At 43.4% G+C, this 20,054-nt stretch overlaps 1 protein-coding gene across 2 annotated transcripts in view; it reads left to right on the plus strand.

Moving 5' to 3' along the window:
• nt5dc1 (5'-nucleotidase domain containing 1) overlaps window positions 1-20,054 on the plus strand; it is a 104,907-nt gene that overhangs the window by 74,682 nt on the left and 10,171 nt on the right. For both annotated transcript variants that reach the window (XM_034076320.2, XM_034076321.2), the window contains exon 9: window positions 7,776-7,897. In XM_034076320.2, the coding sequence (XP_033932211.1) occupies window positions 7,776-7,897 (122 nt within the window). The remainder of the gene's footprint in view (window positions 1-7,775; window positions 7,898-20,054) is intronic.

A 20,054-nucleotide genomic window follows, 5' to 3' on the forward strand; every position in this document is an offset into this window, starting at 1 on the left:
ATTTAGAAAATGATTTTATTGATTTAAAAAATAGTTTTATGTATTGATTTAAATTGACATGCATCCGCTAAGAAAAGTAGTCCGTTGTTACTGTTTGAACTAACGTAACAACGGCAGGAACTGCTTCTATAGTGTTTTTGAGGAGCTTTTTGATTACAGATTTGAAAACATCGTTACTTGCTTTAAAAGTAGCACAATTCATTATGTCAAACCTTGGAAAGTATCTAGATATCCCTGCCCTAATGCCAAAGTAACTGGCAACTGAATATGTGTCGCCGTTTGATGTCTATGTCTGGACCGCTGCGTAAAAAGGAGGGTTTCTGCCCCATTACTTCTCTTCTTACTTCTATAAGAATAAAACACGGAGGACGGAGATCTCTTTTTCTCCCCCTCTTCTGACAGCCCAGCAGCTGATCTCAGAGCACGCTCCCCTCTCCTGCAGGGGGGCGTGGTCAGCTGCAGCTCACAGAATCAGCCCCCTGCAAAAACAGCGCTGGAAAGAGCAAATAGAGCGAAATGAGGCATGGCTAAAATGCCGGATATTTTTGGTCTATATAGTCTTCTATATTTTTTTATATAAAAAAAACTATATTTATATACTTTATATAGGTCGATACAGTAGCCCCTTTTCTCTTAAATAGTTTTTATAGGTGTTGCTATCTGTTTTGTGTAGCGTGGTTCTACAAGCAAGTCAATGCATGCATTGGGTGGTATCAGAGAGTTAAGGGTCTGTAAATTCAATGAAAACATTTGGCCACAGCAAATCATTTATATTAAACATGTAATTTTTACTTTTGAATACTTTAGTACAAAGGATGTATTGAATAATTTAAGTGATATATGGGTAAACATATAATTCATTAGTCAAAACAGGGCTACATTTGATTTAATTAAAAGGTATAATATGTGGTAAACTGAAGAGCCCTTTGGGAGCCGAAAGAGCCGGCTCTTCTTGGTGAGCCAAATGATCCGGCTCACCAAGAAGAGCCGGAATTCCCATCACTAGTGTTCAGAGGATGAAGCACTCACGGCATTTCGTGTTATAGTCACGAAATATAATCTATTGATTCGACACAGAGCGATTTTGAAAGCAATGTATTTCTACTGTATGTTTCGTGCCTAAACCAAATGTGACTTTCTCTATCGAAATCAGTCACATTGACCCGAAGACACGTTTTCGTTTGTATTACTGGTCTGGGGGAAGCTCGCGAGTGTGTGTGTTTGTGTGTGTGTGTGTATTTTTGCGTTTGTGTACTGGGGAAACACTCACAAGAAACACCGGCTGTTGTTATGCTTGCTGTGACGTTACGTTAGTCCGTTCTCTGCTTGTAATCATGCCGAAGCTTCAAAGTTGTATTTATCATCTGAATTTGCCGAAACAAGTTTAATATTCTGAAAGCCAATACTTTAAAAACAGATGAAAACAAACTGTCTTTTATATAAAATTGAAGTATTATACAAGTAAAACTACATTTAGCTTTAATCCCATGTAATTGTAGAATGAACATAGTCTTCCTTTGAAGATGTACAAGTCGGGTGTCTTGAGTTACCTAAAATCATTGGACACATTTGTAAATATTATTATCCACTTGTTACCATTGTGAGTCTATTTTTATGCAGCTCTAAGTGATTTTGTGGCTACAATTCAGACTAATACACTACCAGAAGTGGAATAAGTACTCAGACCTTGTACTTGAGTAAAAGTAGAAGTACTCAGATCTTGTACTTGAGTAAAAGTAGAAGTACCAGAGTATACTCTGTTACAGTAAAAGTCCTGCATTCAAAATGTTCCTCAAGTGAAAGTAGAAAAGTATTCTCATCAAAATATAGTGAAAGTAGCGACAGTAAAAGTAGTCGTTGTGCAGATTGGTCCATTTCAGAATAATATATATGATATGTTTTATAATGATTGATCATGAAAGTGTTCTCAGAGCTGGGGAAGGTGCAGCTAGTCTGAAGTACTTTGTAGACTGCAGGGTAGCTGGTGGATTTACTCCAGGTGGAACTACAGTCTGATTTAACACTTGGTTATATTTCACATCATTCATCCACATCTGTGAAGTAACTAAAGGTATTAATACATGTAGTGGAGGAAAAGTACACCATGTACCTCTGACTTATGTTCACTGCCAACCTAAAAGTACCTCAAAAATAGTAATCAATAATGTATTGAAAAGTTATTTGGCTGATTGTTTTATATCGGCTCAGCCAGGTTATATGGGAGGCCCAGTCTGCATACAGGTCACTCATTTTGAAATATTAAACTTACTTTTCTTTAATTGTTCATCCTCGTGTAGAATGCTATCACGAAACACACATTTGGTTGTTTATAGCATAAAGAACATCTGATTTAATGTGAGGTTTACAATATATTTACAACAGCTGTAAGATGCTTGAAAAGTGCTTGAATTTGACTTTGGAAAAGGTGTAAGCTCTCTCTCTCTCTCTCTCTCTCTCTCTGATTGTGAGTGGACCGGTGAGTATAGCGGAGAGCGATCGTTTAAAGTTTTACAACTTTTCAAACCATTGTTTACAATTCATTTTTCTCTGGGTGATAGTTTATGTCTTTGTGCATCACTTCGCCGACTTTGGTGTTTTTTGGTGGTGTTGTTTGGTTGCACTGGTGAATTGTTTGTCTAATTGTTTGTCGAGCGGCTGCAGCTGCAGTCACGCCGCCAGGTATGGTGTTCCGTGGCAGCTGCGCTGTGCTAGAGAAGCTGACTCGCCAACACGCCATCAAGCTCTCTCCACCTGTCGGTGTGTCGGTGGAGGAGTGTGGTCTGGCTGTGGGGGCTGTGGTGGGATATGGCAGAGTTAAATCTGCCTCCCGCATGAACAGTGCAGTGGTTATTTTTTTAGACTGCACGGAGAAAGCTAACCAGCTGGTGGAGCGATTAAAGGGACGCTGTTACCCGTGCTACCCCTTGTCACTCCAGCTAAAAAGGTAATCATCTCAAATGTACCCCCGTTTCTGAGAAACGATTTGTTGGAGAGAGAGCTGGCTCGACACGGGCAGCTTGTGTCTCCCATTAAGTTGATCCCCCTGGGCTGCAAATCCCCGCACCTCAAGCACGTTGTGTCTTTTAGGAGACAGGTGCTTATGGTCCTGAAAAAGGATGAAGGGGAATTAAATCTGACTCTTAAGTATAAAATACTGTCCATGTTACGTCTGACAGTTTGAGATGCTATGGTTGTGGAGCGGCAGGACACCAGATCCGCGTGTGCCCGGAGAGGGCGGGTGACGCGCCCGGGGTGTCAGCGCTCGCAGCCGGCCCGACGGTGCCTGCGGCAGAGCCGCTACAGATTGCCGGGCCGCCGCTGCAGGTCCCTTTGCCCGCTGCCGGGCCGCCGGTGATGGGGTTCGCGCCCGCGGCAGAGCCACTGCAGGTCCCTGGGTCCGCGCCCGCGGCAGAGCCGCTGCCGGTTTTTTTGTCCGCGGCCGGGCCGCCGGTGCTGGGGTCCGCGCCAGCGGCAGAGCCGCTGTCGGTTGATTCGCCCGCGGCGGAAACGCCGGTGGTGGAGCCGCCGGTGGTGGAGCCGCAGGTCAGTCGGTCAGGGGCAGAGCCAACGGTTTCACACGTGGAAAGCACACAGGCAGCCGGTACACACAGTATCACACATAAGGACACTCAGGTCAGAGTGGCTGAGTCTGTTCTGGAGGATGTGGTAATGGATGAGGATTTATTAAGGTTACCTGTTAAAAGAAAAAATGAACAAGTGAGCAAAGGAAGTGTGACTCAAAAAGGGAAGGTGTCAAAGAAGGAGTTGCTGTGTTCCTCCTCTCATTCCCGTCCTCGTTTTGTTTAAAAAACTGGGACGGGATTATAGAGAAAGTGGAAGGCCGGTTAAAGAAGTGGAAGTGGATCCTTCCCAAACTTTCTTTTAAAGGGCGTATCCTTATTTTAAATAACCTTGTTTCCTCCATGCTGGCTCACCGGCTGGCGTGCACCGACCCACCCGTAAACCTGCTGTCCAGGGTGCAGGCTCTCATGGTGGACTTCTTCTGGGACCGCATGCACTGGGTCCCTCAGAGCGTCCTGTTCCTGCCAAAGGAGGAGGGGGGACATGGCCTGGTTCACCTGGCAAGCAGAGGGGCGGCCTTCAGGCTCCGGTTCGTCCAGAGGTTCCTGACTGGACCTGCTGACCTGGTCTGGAGACCCGTAGCTCAGGCCTTATTGGAGCGCTGTGGTGGGCTGGGTCTGGCTGAGTCGCTGTTCCTAATGGATCTGAAAGGATTACGCCTGAACAATCTCTCGGGGTTCTATGGAGGTCTCTTCAAGGTGTGGGGACTACTCAGAAGAGAAAGACCAGAGTGCTGTGGCTCACTGTTCTGGCTCCTCAGAGAGCCGGTGGTCCGTGGATCTCGGTTTGTGTGTGGAGTAGGGCCGTCTCTACAACAGAGACTCTGTGAGGAGAGGATCCTCACGCTGGGCCAGGTGGTGGAGGTGTGTGGGCCCCGTCTGGACAACGCTGCAGGCCTGGCCTCACGTCTGAGCCTCAGGTCAGTCCGGGTGGTCAGCCTCCTGCTGCAGAGCTGGAAGCAGCAGCTCAGCCAATCAGAGCTGGCGCTGATCGCTGCTCACTGTAACGGACTGAAGTCTCCAAATGACAATGACTTTTTTCCAGAGATGCGATGTTTTCCTGATCTCAGTTGTGAGGGTTTTTTGTTAAAGTTGGACAATGTTACTGATTTTAAGTTTAGCACCATGTCCAACAAAACATCAGAGCAGACTCCAAGAGCGAGTGGACACGCGGTGGAGAGCCCACCTGGGCCTGACGGAGGCTCAGAGGCCTGAGTGGAGAGCGCTCTACAAGCCTCCGCTGACTAAGAGGGGCGGGGACCTCCAGTGGAGGATCCTCCACGCTGCGGTAGCTGTTAATGCTTTTGTTTCAGTCATCAACCCTACAGTGTCTGACGCCTGTCCTTTCTGTGAACAGAGGGAAACCATTTTTCATTGCTTTACGGAATGTGGTCGACTCCTTTGTCTTTTTCAGTTACTCACTCAGATGTTGTTTTTGTTTAATGTGGTTTTTTCTAAGACAATGTTCATTTTGGGTTGTCGGTACAGCCAGAAGCAAAAGTGCAAAAGTCAGCTTTTGAATGTTTTGTTGGGGCAGGCTGAAATGGCCATCTACCTCAGCAGGAGGAATAAGGTTGCGGAATCATTGGATACCGATGCAGTTGTGATTTTCAAGCGGATGGTTAAAGCAAGACTGAAAGCGGACTATGGTTATTTTTGCTTAACCAAAAATGTGGGAGAATTTGAGGCCATGTGGTGCTTTAAAAATGCTTTGTGTTCTGTGGAGAATGACGATCTTTTTTTCAGTAGTTGTCTGAACTGACAATGTGTGTCAATGTGTCTGTTTGGTCATTTGATTTGAAAATCAAAAATCAAATCTCTCTCTCTCTCTCTCTTTCTCTCTCTCTCTCTCTCTTTCTTCTCTCTCTCTCTCTCTCTCTTTCTTTCTCTCTCTCTCTCTCTCTCTCTCTTTCTTTCTTCTCTCTCTCTCTTCCTTTTCTATCTGCTCTTCTCTTTCTCTCTCTTCTCTTCTTCCTCTGTCTCTCTCCTCTCTCTCTCTCTCTCTCTCTCTCTCTCTCTCTCTCTCTCGACAGCCCGTCAGTATCAGGGTTAGTCAAAATGAATCCCTTGGCGGTTCGAGTGTTCATTTACCGTTTTGTCTTCTCTTTGCTTAATCGATTTGAAACTAAGTCTAACGTAACTTAAACTTAGCGTTAGCTTTCTAGCTAACACAACCCATGCACGTAGCCTACCTTTCTCTGTGGGGTTTGTTGTAGTGACGAATGAAGTTGGATGTTGTGGTGGTCGTGTCACTGATCTTCATGCTGCAGACCCTACATATCGCTGTTCTCTTCTTATTACCGTCATCGACAAAATAATCCTTGAATCCAAACTTCACTATTTGTGGAGTAAAGCTGCCGCTGCCATGTTAACTGAGACTCCTGCCGTCTAGTGGGTTGCCAGGTTTGCGCGCACGGCGCTATAATCACGGTTTTTCAAAAAAACTAAACGTAATATCTCACTACAAAAACAAACGCCAATATTTAATTTTAAACAGTCAATTCCTTTCAAGTCATCTGTCTCAAGCTTAAGTCAAGTCTCAAGTCATAAATACCAAGTCAAAGTCAAGTCAAGTCTTTTATCAATGTTAGTCAAGCAAGTCTCAAGTCAAAAAATATGCGACTCGAGTCAAGTCATGTGACTGGAGTCAAGTCATGTGACTGGAGTCAAGTCATGTGACTCGAGTCAAGTCATGTGACTGGAGTCCCCACCTCTGCCAAAGAACCATTAGCTCAGTTTTATCTTTGTTTAATTGAAGAAAGTTCTGACACATCCAGTGTTTTGATTTGCTCAATGCACACACGCCAAACACAGATCAGATCTCATATCTTCCTAAGTACAGGGGATCAGTCCAGCCGTCATCTCTGAGAAAGAGCTGCTCATTGTGTTAGTCAGATTCATATCATTTACCCACAATTCCTCAGGAGTCCACATCCCTCCTCCCTGCCTGTGATCTGACGCTCAGGTAGAAGCAGTGCAGTGGCAGCCTGTCTTCCTGCCAGCAATAACAGTGGGGATGCATTATGTGTGAAGACAGAATGACCCACTCAGGGAAATATGTTCTCCCTCTCCCTCTCCCTCTCCCTTTCTCTCCTGAGTTCTGCCACGTTGGAAAGAAAACCTGCATTGTTCGTCCTCTGGCCTCCTCTCAAACTGGCTACTCCTTTTCAGTTTGAACATCTCTTATTATTCTGCACTCTTAACAGTTTTTTTATTGATTAGCTAATCAAGTTTATTTTGTGTGACCAGTGTATGACACATCAAGTGTGTGACTTGAGGACAGATGATTAAACATGTTCCAATCATTTTGTTAATCAGCTGATACATGATTAGAGCGGGTTTCCTCCCACAGTGCAAACACATTAGGTCAGGTGAATAGGTGTGTTATTCCTGTAATACACTGGCTCAATGCATCCTGGGAAAAGACTCCTACTGTACATCCAGATACTGCATCTGCGATTCCTCAATTCTTGGCCGATATGACATCATAGCTTTGCTTGGGTCAATTTGTTTCAATGCGCAGGGCTCGTGCAGGATGTCACATGGAGCTCTGGTGATGATCAGTGGTCTGCAGTGTTTCTGCCCACACCTCTGGAGACTCTGGTCTAGTTTGAATGTCTTTTCACTTTGTAATTTGAGACATGAGTTGTATTCTAAGTGGCCTTGGGAAGGTGCAGCTCTGCCTCCGTATGAATGTGTGTGAATGCTGACTGGATTAAACGCTATATTAACAAAGCCCATTTATTTGTTGCCACTGTTGTCCCACTGTACATAAAAGCAGCTATGGAAATGCCCAAACAGTAACACCACACTGAAAGAACTGACCCGGCACCTTCTGACAGGCCCTACACGGCTTCACATGGTAAAGCAATGATGTGAGGAAACAAAGACACTATGTTTACACACCTTTTCTAGTGTGCTAACCGTCACAATCCCAGAGATGTAACACTAGAGAGGTGCCGAGTGACCCCAGGTGGAGAACCACTGCTTCCCTGGCTTACAGTCTTCAAATGCACACTGCTGTTCTGCTGGAAGCTGGGTGCTGTGGTGCTGGGTGCTGTGGTGCTGGGTGCTGTGGTGGGGTGGGGCTGGGTGCTGTGGCGGGGTGGGATGGGGTGCAGGCGGAGTCCAGGCTGTGTGGTCGTGTAGCAGCTGGCTGTGGCTCTAACTGTGGTGTCTGGTTCTCTCTCCCAGTGAACGATGTGGAGGAGAGCGAGGGGCTGCCGTCGCTGGATAAACCCGGCTGGTACTCCCAGGGAAACTGGCCGCACCTCCACGAGCTGCTGAAGACCATGACGGGCAAACCTGAGCCCAAGGTAGGCTGGACCCCCCCCTCCTGTCTGTAGCAGGAGAGCAGCCAGATCTCGGACTGAACAACATCCCAGGCTCGCTTTGAGGTTGACTCCAACTCTGGTTTTTGGCAGAGGCTGAAAGAGATGAGGGCTTCACGATATATCAGTTGAGGAGGATTCACACAGGGGTGATGGAGGGGGGGAACGTGGCCCTTGGCAGGACTGCTGGCAGGCCCGCTGCCTGGCAGCATGCTGGGAGTGCACTGATGGAACCACTCCCCCCATACTTCTTACAAAGCAGCCCATTCTTAGGGACAAAAAGATTTCTTTCTTACCAGGTATATATAACTTAGATTTCTAAAAGCTTTGCTACATTTACATTATATACCATGTTATTCCTACTTCCAGACAAATAATAATAACAATAATTGTAATAAAGCTTTATTTGTATAGCGCTATTCTTACACCAGGTGCAGCTCAAGTGCGTTAACAATAAGGCACACAAATGAAAACAAAAAATAAGAAATTCACTTCAGGTCCAACGTTAAAACCTTTCTTCACACATGCAGCAGAACAACATAATAATACACTATAAGGGACACAGTCAGTCAAGGTATGATCATGTAAAGAAGATACAATATAATACATATTGATCCCTCTCTGTAAAATAAAGGTAGACACAATACATAATAATAATATAACATAATACAACAAAATATTAAAACCTAAATATAAATAAAACAACAATAATAAATATCACAATTATAATTTAAAGTGGACCTATCATGCTATATTTCAAACATATATTGTAGGGCCATACCTATACAAAACATGTCTGTGAAGTTTTTTTTTCAAAATACAAACAGATCACCCATTGTAGCCACTGCTCAAACCCCTCTTTTGAAGCCCTGTTAGAGAAACGCAGATTTTGGGTCCTTAGCTTGAAAAAAAAAATCCTGTTCTAAACCACATCAAGGATTATTTCTGAAACAGTATGGAGCTCAAATGCTTTTTCTCTTGCAGGTTTATCACGAGGTGAGTTCTTTTTTTTATTTCCTGCTTTTTAAACATGTGCTCTCCAGTTCAGAGTAGCTCTGAGTGTTAGCGAGGCTTGCTAATGTAAACAAAGACGAGATTACATCCAAAACACGTCAGGCATTGTTTCTGATAGCAACTTTCTGCGGGTCCGCCGCCGATTTGACGTCAGATCGGATATAATCTGTATCCGCTCGTTGTACCCCGTTTTTTAAAAGATGTGGGTACGGAGGAAAAGAGAGAGGGTTTTATTTTCTGACGCTGCGTGAGTTCCCCGACGCACCGGGGACACATGTTTATGTATAAAAGACATCACAAAGTGCATTTAGCACGATAGGTCCCCTTTAAGAAATAAATAATAAGAATAATAATAAAAAGGTTTAAAAATGGATATCGCTAATACAACAAAATAAATAAATAACAACCTATAAAACCTATAGAATAAATAAATCAGTTAAACAATATAGAAATAAATAATATGAATAATAAAGATTAAAAGACCACTTGAAAGGTGGGTGTCGCTAATGTGTCTTTAGCTGTCATTGAAAAATGTCCACTGAGTTGGCCTCTCTGATATTTCAGGCAAATATGTAGCTACAGAGGACAGATGACACACAACACACCTGCATCATCTGAACCCGCAGCAGTCTGATGGTGTGTGTGTGTGTGTGTGTGTGTGTGTGTGTGTGTGTGTGTGTGTGTGTGTGTGTGTGTGTGTGTGTGTGTGTGTGTGTGTGTGTGTGTGTGTGTGTGTGTGTGTGTGTGTGTGTGTGTGTGTGTGTGTGTGTGTGTGTGTGTGTGTGTGTGTGTGTGTGTGTGTGTGTGTGTGTGTGTGTGTGTGTGTGTGTGTGTGTGTGTGTGTGTGTGTGTGTGTGTGTGTGTGTGTGTGTGTGTGTGTGTGTGTGTGTGTGTGTGTGTGTGTGTGTGTGTGTGACCACTGACCACTTTTACATTGCATTTTTAAAAAAAGTAGGGCTGTCAACATGTTAACACTTGCGATTCATCTGGAAACCTTACAGCGTCAAAAAAAAATATACGCACATGAATCACATTAAAAAATGTTACCCCACCTTCCTCCCGTAGTTCCAGCATGGATGTATACATAGATTGCATGGCAAGGAAAAGACAAAGAAGCAGGGAAACTAACTTTAGACCACTGGACATCAGACAGAACCATCCCTACAAGAGACAGCAGGGTCTCCACTGGTCAGACAGAGCTGCAGTATGATAGGATGAGAGACTGCTCTGTGCAGCACACACTATACAGAGGGGAGTCACAGCGGCTCTCTGGGCAACACACTCTCACTCCCTAAGCGTCCAATAGCGACGTTTGGTCAGTGTCCGTGGCGTGCAGTTGTGATGCTCCTAGGCTCCTTCAGCTTCATAAAGGGACGCAAATAGCTTTCAACTGATTGCAATGTATTCCCATCTGCGTCAGGATTTGACGCTCATGGAAGCACGGCATTCGTTTATGCCGGCTGCCCTTAAAGGCAATGTGAGCATCCATTCCCATTGGATAATGGAGAATTGTACACCCGGAAGTAAGTACTCCTCTTACTGTCGATTGATTTTACAGTGATATCTGCACTACTCATCGACTAAAAAACACCAGATTATCCTTGTTAATTACACAGCATTGATTGGTTTAAATTGTGTGCAATGCTTTTGTATTTTTCCCCTTCGATTCGGAGAAACAAATATGTTTTCTGAGTAAAGGATGGCAGAAGACACTACACTACCCAGAATCCCCAGCTATCGTTTAGGACTACACCATGTGCTCTGTTTGACAAACCCGGTTTTTTTCACCATTCATTCCGATGGCTGGCGTCTATGTCACGTGATCTTCAAATTTCTCCCTGCAGAAAAAGAAAACATGGCCGAACTTCGTTTTATTCTCGGTAGAAAATGCCTATTTTAAAGTTAGTTTGGCCATTAAAATGCGTTTTGATGTCATTTGATGCGAGAAATATGAGTTGTTATTTCTGATTATGTGTGCAGTGGATGTACATGATCTTTAGTTTGCTAGTTATTACGAAGATTACTTCAGGAAATTGCGACGTTTTCATTGTTACCAAGGTGGTTGCTAGGGACGCTGCTATCGATATTATTTCTGTTATGTTGTGTAACTGTTTAATGGTGTTATCTTTATTGCTACCCCCTTCCCCGTCAATGTATAGTGTTGGTCCACAGCCTAAACATATTAGTTTAACAAAATCCGCATCTAAAGATAGCCTACGTTATTTCCCCCCTGTGCAATTCCAGTCTCACATCTCTGAGCACATCGTCATTAACACAGACCGAAAACATTTAAAAAAAATAATAATAATACCTTATTCCGAGTGTGCTTGCTTTTCTCTTTGAAAGTCATCACATAACGGCATTGTAATACACGGTTCGGCTGCATTACATATTACATATCTGCCGTAGTTCTGTATTTATAGAGCCCTGATGAGAAGACAAACATGAGGAACTGAAAACGTGACATGGATCATAAATATATCAGCCATTAAACAACATCTTACATTTCTTTTCACACAATACGTCTCCTTGCAGTATCAACACTAATTCGGCTCACTTTTATATTTGATCCAATTGGTAGATAGGCTGTATTTACACCATAAAGGTGCACAGCTGATATAAAGGGACACCTGGTGGTTAAAGCATGTTATTGAATTTCAATATTTTTATTATTAGATATTAATACGATCCCTATAAAGTATATTCATTACTCGTTATTCTCTACTAATAGTTAATTAAAGACTGTATGTAATGACTATTTTGCACATCCCTTTCAAGATTTCAAGATTTTCTAAGGTTGATTGACATATCATATAGGCCTACACAACTGTGGTGTAGTTCTGCACTGAATGAAAAACTTGGGTTGCAGGTTCCTCAATAGTGCATTACAAGACATCTATCAATATGTGTGCATACCTCCAGCAATGTTAACTATGTTGAAGCACTTATTTTAACTGATATTATACATAATGTATTATACTCTTATAAGATGTATGTAGATATTTCATCTCCGGCCTTGTCAGGTATTGAACAATCAATAAATAAAGAACACAGAATTGTTGAATATAAAACACAGAATTTATGTGATTATACTAAATGATTTTCAAATAAACACAACTGCATATTTAACTGTTACACATGCTGATGTAACGCAAATGTTCCAACTTGGGATCAATAAAGTATATCTTATCTTAAGCTGATCGATGGCTATACTGCCATATTTGCAAAATGTGCCTCTGAACCTTGACAAGTGCATGTTTCAGGCTTATCAATTAATGTAATGTAATGTTATCACAGGGGTCACACACATAAGACCAGCTGTTAAATAAAGCTCTTCTGACCTTAGCTGGCGTGTGGGTATATATATTAATGCTGCCCATAATGGGCACAAGCAATTTTCACCCATTTATTAATTATATGTTTTAAATGTGAGTGTTTCCTGTCCCCTAAACCTCCAGGGATGTACACAGTTTAATACTGGCAACTTCTTATTATGGGAAATACGAAAACGTCTTTTAAAACTACAACTCCCAGTAGAGACGTGCCATAGAGAACATGTTGCGAAACAGAATAGCCAGCATGTGTAGTTCTGGGGACGGGGTGGGGGAGGGGGGACGCGGTGGACCCGTTCAAATCCAGTTTTGGACAGTCTGCCGTGGTTCCATCCCATTTCAAGTGCTGTTCGAGAATCGGATTAACCCTCGGAGCACACTCTCCAATCATAGAGCTTGAGGACTATCACGGGTTTGTCAAGAGCACATGGTGTAGTCCAAACAATAGCTGGGGATTCTGGGTAGTGTAGTGTCTTCTGCCATCCTTTACTCCTGGGAATGGATGCTCTCATTGCCTTTAAGGGCAGCCGACATAAACGAATGCCATGCTTCCATGAGCGTCAAATCCCGACGCAGATGGGAATACATTGCAATCAGTTGAAAGCTATTTGCGTCCCTTTATGACGCTGAAGGAGCCTAGGAGCGTCACAATTGGACGCCACGGACACTGACCAAACGTCGCTATTGGACGCTTAGGGAGTGAGAGTGTGTTGCTCTGGGACAGTGGATACGTTCGGAAAGTTGTTGGACTTCAGAGATCAGGTTATAATAAAGTAAAAAACCCTCCGATTTCTCTTAACAGTTTGTCATGCTTTTCTTTAAAACAACACCACACATTCATGTTTTATATCCCCCAAAATACAAATAAATAGTCTTTCAACTTTATCATGATTAATTACAGATAATTATTGCAATTACAGCAATTACATTTGTTCATCAATTGACAGCACTCATGAATAATTACATATAAAAATACCAAATTGTGTCTGTTCCATCTCATGTGAGTTCAGATGTGTAATATGTTTCATTAAGCTACCGTCTGGTCCCAGCAATGACATCGTGTCTGACTTTAAGCTAAGGTCAGCCCTCAGTGAGCGATACACATGAGGTAGTTCTAGTTCCTGTCAGAGGCACAATGCTCATTCTATATTCAAAAACACAAAACTGAGTCACGGCAAGGCAACCAGCGTTTATTGCAGCACTTTCTTTATGATGATTAATGATTATGATGATTATTTTTCGGGGGCATATTATGCTTGTTGTAGATGGCAGTGTTAAAGAGATGACGGGAAATGAGGCTGCAAGATGAATCCACACACAATGTGCGCTGTTAAAAAGACTCCATGTTGTTCAATATCGAGGGTACTGAGCCGTAGAGAGACTCACACGCAGGAAGCTGTCACCATCACACCCATAGAACCCTCTGGAAAAAAGATTGTTTGTAGTCAGAGGAAGATGATAGAAAAGATTATTTCCCAACTTCCCAAAAGCAATTTATTTTGTTCAAGTCTGAGCAGGAGCAAAGGATATGGTTACTCTGATGAATTTGTAATTTCCTGAAATGTTGAAACAATGCATCTGAACGTTCCATGTTCACTCCGTAAGTAGAAGAGGTACTTTCATACCTTCATTCATTAACAACGACGCTTTATCTGAAAAATACACATTCAGTGCCATGTCTGTTCCAGTGGCAGGGACTGATTTCAGAGGAATGAAACGTACACTGAATAAACTGAAAGGTTGACTTTAATTCAATGTATTATTCACATAAGAAGGAAGGATGGTACAGATCATGCAGAGGGGAACCTAAGTTCACCTTCAGCAGCACTCGTCAGCACCCCCCCCACACACACCCCCCCTCGGCTCAATGCCCCCTCTGTTCCCCGGCCACGTGGAGAAAGCTCTTGAGGAATTCAGTGTCAACCTGCACTTAAAGCTGCTCTAACAGTGGGGTGACCCGAGGCCTCTGGTGAGCTGCCTCCACTTTCACCTGACTGCTGACTGCAGGTGAGAGGAGACTTCAGGGAGATTACAGTCCCTCAGCACAGCACTGACACTGATGGGGGGGCTGATGGGGGGCCATCACAGAGAGTCAGGCCTGAACACGGCAGGGAGGATCAGTGTTGGGAAAATACTGAATGTACTCTTCCAATATCAGAGTAGCACATGATAACAATCAGCCTGACTTTGACTCTGTGTGTGTGTGTGTGTGTGTGTGTGTGTGTGTGTGTGTGTGTGTGTGTGTGTGTGTGTGTGTGTGTGTGTGTGTGTGTGTGTGTGTGTGTGTGTGTGTGTGTGTGTGTGTGTGTGTGTGTGTGTGTGTGTGTGTGTGTGTGTGTGTGTGTGTGTGTGTGTGTGTGTGTGTGTGTGTGTGTGTGTGTGTGTGTGTGTGTGTGTGTGTGTGTGTTCTGAGTGTTTGTTGCCCTTTAAAACAGCTGCGGGCAGCAGGTACTCTGAGAGTCACGGACATTAATTCATAGATCAAAGCAGACTGGTTTACAGACTCTCCTGTTTTGCCAATCCGGTGCAACCTGTTAAGTCCGAGAGACCCCGGTACCGGGGCCCTCCTGCAACATCTTGCAGGAAACAGTGTCTGAGGGCATGTTCATTTAATAAACTATGAATGTTTTATATCCATGTAACGTAAGGTGACCAGATGTTCAAAATTAAAACCGGGGACATTTTGAGTTTTGCTGTCAATATATCATCAACATATCCAATTTTCTTCACTGTTAAAGAAAAAAGGGGGACAATTCTGGTTCAATGTAATTCGAACATTTTAACTGTTGGATACAAACAGAAGGACGATAGCTCATATATGAGACTTCAAAGGTCTTTTATTTTGAAACTCTACATCAGATTGTCCAGATTCTCTCTGATTGACTAGATGGGGTCTCCTGCTATCACCCTGAAGAGAAATAAGTCTTTGATTGACTTCGAATGACTCTTTGATTATGGACGGTTTCCATGAAATAATAATCAAAATATAGATGGACAATAGATCTAATTTGAGATTTTAAACAGCATACATTTTAAATTGTGCTTCAGAAAGTAATATTATTTTAGGAGTGTTGTGAGATGGTGTCAACATCAATTGAAATTAGTCACCCAGTGGAAATGTCAGATATGTCTTCATAACTGCATACTTACATTTTACATTCACTCAGTTATAATGTAGTAGTTATACGTAGTTTGTTTTAAATTATTATTGATCACATTATATATTACATATTTCTTAATTTAAGCTCCAGTATATATGAATATGTTTGGTGTGTTTTTTAGGTATATTTGTTATTGACCGAGTAAACGCTTTTATTTTGAAGGCAGTTTTTACAGGCCTCTACTGTAATGCATAGGATATTTGCGCACCGCAGTACAACGTGCGAGCTGGCTTGACTGTGTTTTCCGAAGTGGGGGCTGGTTGACCACAGTCTGTTTACCCAGTGTTTCCTGACATGAAACGTTTTGTTTCACCTATGTGTTTTTAACGTATATTAAAAAACGGGGACATTTCCGGGGACAGTTTCAACCGGGGACAGGTCAATACAACCGGGGACTGTCCCCGTAAAATGGGGACGTCTGGTCACCCTAAGAAACTCATCTAACTGATCATTTTAATTTGTTTTCTCCAAAAAAAAAACACAATGCTAACGCTGAGCCTCTGAATTAGCAACGAGCGAAAAATGCTAACAGATGACTGCACCGAAATTCACTCACAAAACCTTATTATTTATCTTTGCTGCACATCAAACACATCGTTTCACATCGTGAGGTGACACAAAATCGAAGGGTACCCTTCATTATCACTCAATTATACAAACTCGCTGAGATAATAACAAGAACAGACATCAAAACATGTGGCGCTAGGTAGCTAAAAATGCTAACATGGCTCACCTGTGTCATAGTCTGGTCAAAAGTGGTCTTCGATGGCTTTAAAACGATAAAAACGATGCTGAAGTTAATCCATAGGTTAATCCAATGTGTCACTTTGAAATTATTTCTGATAATCCATAAACAATAAACCTGCTTTTCCGTTTCTAGAAGTCAGACCTAGAGACAGCTTCACTCTGGTGCAAAACTGTGTCCGCGAAGCCCCCACCTTTTTGTTTTACCATGTGTGTGAGTGGGGAGATTCCCCTCCTATTCTATTGGCTCTAACGGCCAGAAAGAGATGTCAATCACCAAAATCGACCAATGGGTTCCAGAGAAACGGTAAAACCCCCATTCCCACCCAAATCACCTCAGAGGTGGAGTTTTTTTTGCTAAACCTCTCTAAAAAGGTCACATGTCACTTGTTTTGCATCAATCTTGATACAGGGTACTTCATATATGTTGTACTTTGGATTCCTTAAGCTTTTAGTCTACCTTACCATCATCCAAGGGTAGTTTTCACGACAAGTAAAAAATTATTTTTTTAAATAAAAAACATGTATATTGATTCTGACTTTTCTACATCCAACTCACAGGTTTATCATTACTTTGAGAACAAAGATTATTCATTTAACCCTTTTAGAAGGGAAGATATGGTCATTTGTTCTGGGAATGTCATTTTCGAGCCTGAGACCTGAAAAACAGGCTCAGGGCTAAACTGGTTTAAACAAATAGCTCTACACCCCTGGCCGAAATGTCCATAAAATTAAGTCTGAGTTCGAAATATATCTCAAATAATGTATGCACTGTCATTTCCCCACGTAAACATAACAGTCTGCAATGAAATGGTTGTCTCCTCCTGTGTGCTCCTTCCGCCTTGGCGCACAGCTAACTTTCTCAACAACTTTTCTCAACAACTTTTTTAAATGTGCCTTTAGGAGCTCCGTACTACGGACAGAGGGTCAGGGCACAGCTGCTGTGTGCGCCTGTGCTCCAGGCCCACACAGTGTGCAGCACAGAGGGCTCATTAAGGCTCTGCAGCCCTCTGCTCTGTTCACCTGCTTCAGCCTGAACTGCTCTCTGATGCCCCTTTCACACCAGCGCCTTTTCAACTCCGGCTCGGAGCTAGAGCCTGAAAAGCGCCGGGTTTTCCAGTTCACACCGGAGCTGCGCCGGCTCTTAGCTCCGGAATCCGCTTCATTTCCAGCTCCAAAAAATTGTCGGTCCAGAGGCAAGAGCTTTGGAGCTAAGAGGTGACGTCGCTTACGTCTCTCTTACGTCGAGGCGTGCAGGAAACTAAACCCACCTCCCCTGAACATGGGTCGACTGTTATGCCTGCCTACAAGCAGTAGTGCTTATAAACACACTTTATAAAGTCAGGCAGCACTAACCAGGCTTCGTGTGATTCTGTTTATTTGTGCCTTACTTTGACCATCCGTTCACTGTTATCGATCATTGTGGAGAGAGGCAGACGTGTTGTTTTGTATTATTGCAGCTATCGGATTAGAGTAGTCAGTTTAGCTTCGGTTGCTATGGTAACATCACCCGTTTGATACCAGAGAAACTTTCATAACAGCGTTGTGATACCAAACAGCGTCAATTCAGACTGACACACATTCACTTAGGCTAAGGGGAGCTGGGGATATGCATCAGCTGCTTGTGTGAGTCGGACAGTGAATACTTTAGAGCGGCCGCTGCAGTGCGAGCTAACCGGGAGCTAACGGGAGAATAAACTCCGTGGAAGAGCAGCCAGCACTGCAGCGGTCGGTAAATGCTGCAGAAACACATTAATAAACAATGAACCACGGCACTCTGGAGCAAAGTATAAGGTTGGAGAAGTCGTTATTCAATTTATTCTGGCTTCGTGTGATTAAAAGCAACACGATCATCGACCCGACGCTGTTGTTGTTGTTGTGAGCTTCCGTTGGGGAGCAAATCAGCGATGTAAACGGTGACGTCATGACGCAGCAAGGGCAGCTCTGGGGCGCCAGTGGGCGGTGTGCACAGAGCGGGAGCTGAAAAGGGAAACCGGAGCTGAATCAGAAAAGCTCCCGCTCGGAGCTAGAAACTGAAAAGCGCTGGTGTGAAAGCCGCATGAGTGATGAGCTGATAAGAGACGCTCACCCTAAAGCAGCAGTGAGCTGCAGCACAGTGAGCTGTTTCTGATAGCAGGAGGAAATGACTGTAAGACACACTCTGGACAAAAAGCCTCCGTGAACTTTGTCCCCACCGCTACGTCCATCAGACCCTGAGCCACGGAAACATTTATATTTCTCAGTTTCAATGTTGGCATTGGGGGGGGGGGGGGGGGTTTGACCTGCAGACGCTGCACAGGGCAGAATGAGTGGCTCTTTGGAGGCACTGGTCCTGGGTCAGGAGGAAAGCTGTGGCTGCATTTACAGCCAATGAACAGTGTCATATTGTGTGTTCGTGTTTGGAGAAGGAGCGTCAGATCACTCACAGTCCAGTCTGCTGATGTGAGTGTGTCCATACACAATGATCCTATTATATAATGTGTTGCCTCTGTGCTGGAATCCTCAGCCTCTGTAAATATTTATCCCTGCAGCTTTCTGGGGTACAAGCAGCTGAGCGACTTCTGGGAAGCTCTCAGAAGGCCCGGCCCGCAGCGATTAGTAGGTGTGTTTACATGAGGGGGGGCCTGGGACACAGATCTGTGAGGGGGAGGGGAGACGCAGCTCCTGGAATGCCTTACATCCTCTTTATGGCCTTCTGACTCCTGGAGAGAGGTTAGATTCAGTCTGATCACAGGAAAGGGTTTATTTGATGCAGAGTTTCACTTTCTCTCAACCAGGAATCTTTTATTTGTCCCACATAGAGGACATTTGCCTTCTAGATTCTGGGTTATGATAAAGAGCATGCATTGTGGTTCTCCACACGTTAGCCATGCCAGGTTTAAAATGACGTGTGCCTTAAAACATGCAATGTTCAAATACAGTATGTAACATAAATTATCATTACGTATTTACGTGTTATTTACGTAACAAGCCTAAATGGGGACATGTAATGTGAGTCACTCCGTTCCCTTCAGCCTTACAGATTGTTACAAAAAGGGTCGATGAAATAACTAGGAATTAAATAAGATGGCCAGAGTCACAAAAAATGCATCCTTAAGTGCTTTTATTAACAGCCAAAACGCTGAAATATCTCTGACGTCAGGAACGAGGAGCTCCGCCTATATGGCCAACTCTCCACCAATCAGGGGAATGTGGCGTTGTGGCATGGTAACAGCATGGTAACATGACGCTCGTGCCTCACCCCCCTCCTTTGCAGGGGGGCGTGGTCAGCTGCAGCGCATGCAAAGACAGGGCTGGAATAGAGCAAATAGAGTGAAATGAGGCATGGCTAAAATGCATGATCTGTTTGGTATTTTGAAAAATAAACTTCACAGACGTTTTATATAGGTATGGCCCTACAATATATGTTTCAAATATAGCATCATAGGTCCACTTTAAGGCTGCAGTTTTCTGTTGCTCTGTTTGGACTTCACAACCTTGAACGAGAGGGTAAGCAGGTTACTTTGGCACAGCATTGTTATGTACGACCCTGTTGGTCACAGTGTGTAAAACAGGCAGATTGGACATCTCAACAGTGTGCTCTATCTCATACAGAGTTCCCATTGAGTAAAGCCTTAGAATAACTCTAAACAACAAACATTCAATCATATTTTCATGTCAACAATAATGTATTTATTCCAGTTTAATGATTGTGATTGAAAATCCTAAGGAGGCTGGTAAACATTGCAAAGAGGGATTTGTATTCCTTAATAATATTCATAAACTTAACCATGTTGTAGCCTGAGAAAGGCTAAACCATATCAAAGAATACATTTATTAACTACATTATCTCATTTAGCTGTAGCTTTTATAAACAACAAAAAAGACGTCGAACCAGGGACCCTGCGGTCA

The sequence above is a fragment of the Pseudochaenichthys georgianus genome, chromosome 24 (genome assembly GCF_902827115.2).
Source record: "Pseudochaenichthys georgianus chromosome 24, fPseGeo1.2, whole genome shotgun sequence".
NCBI classification, from domain to species: Eukaryota; Metazoa; Chordata; class Actinopteri; order Perciformes; family Channichthyidae; genus Pseudochaenichthys; species Pseudochaenichthys georgianus.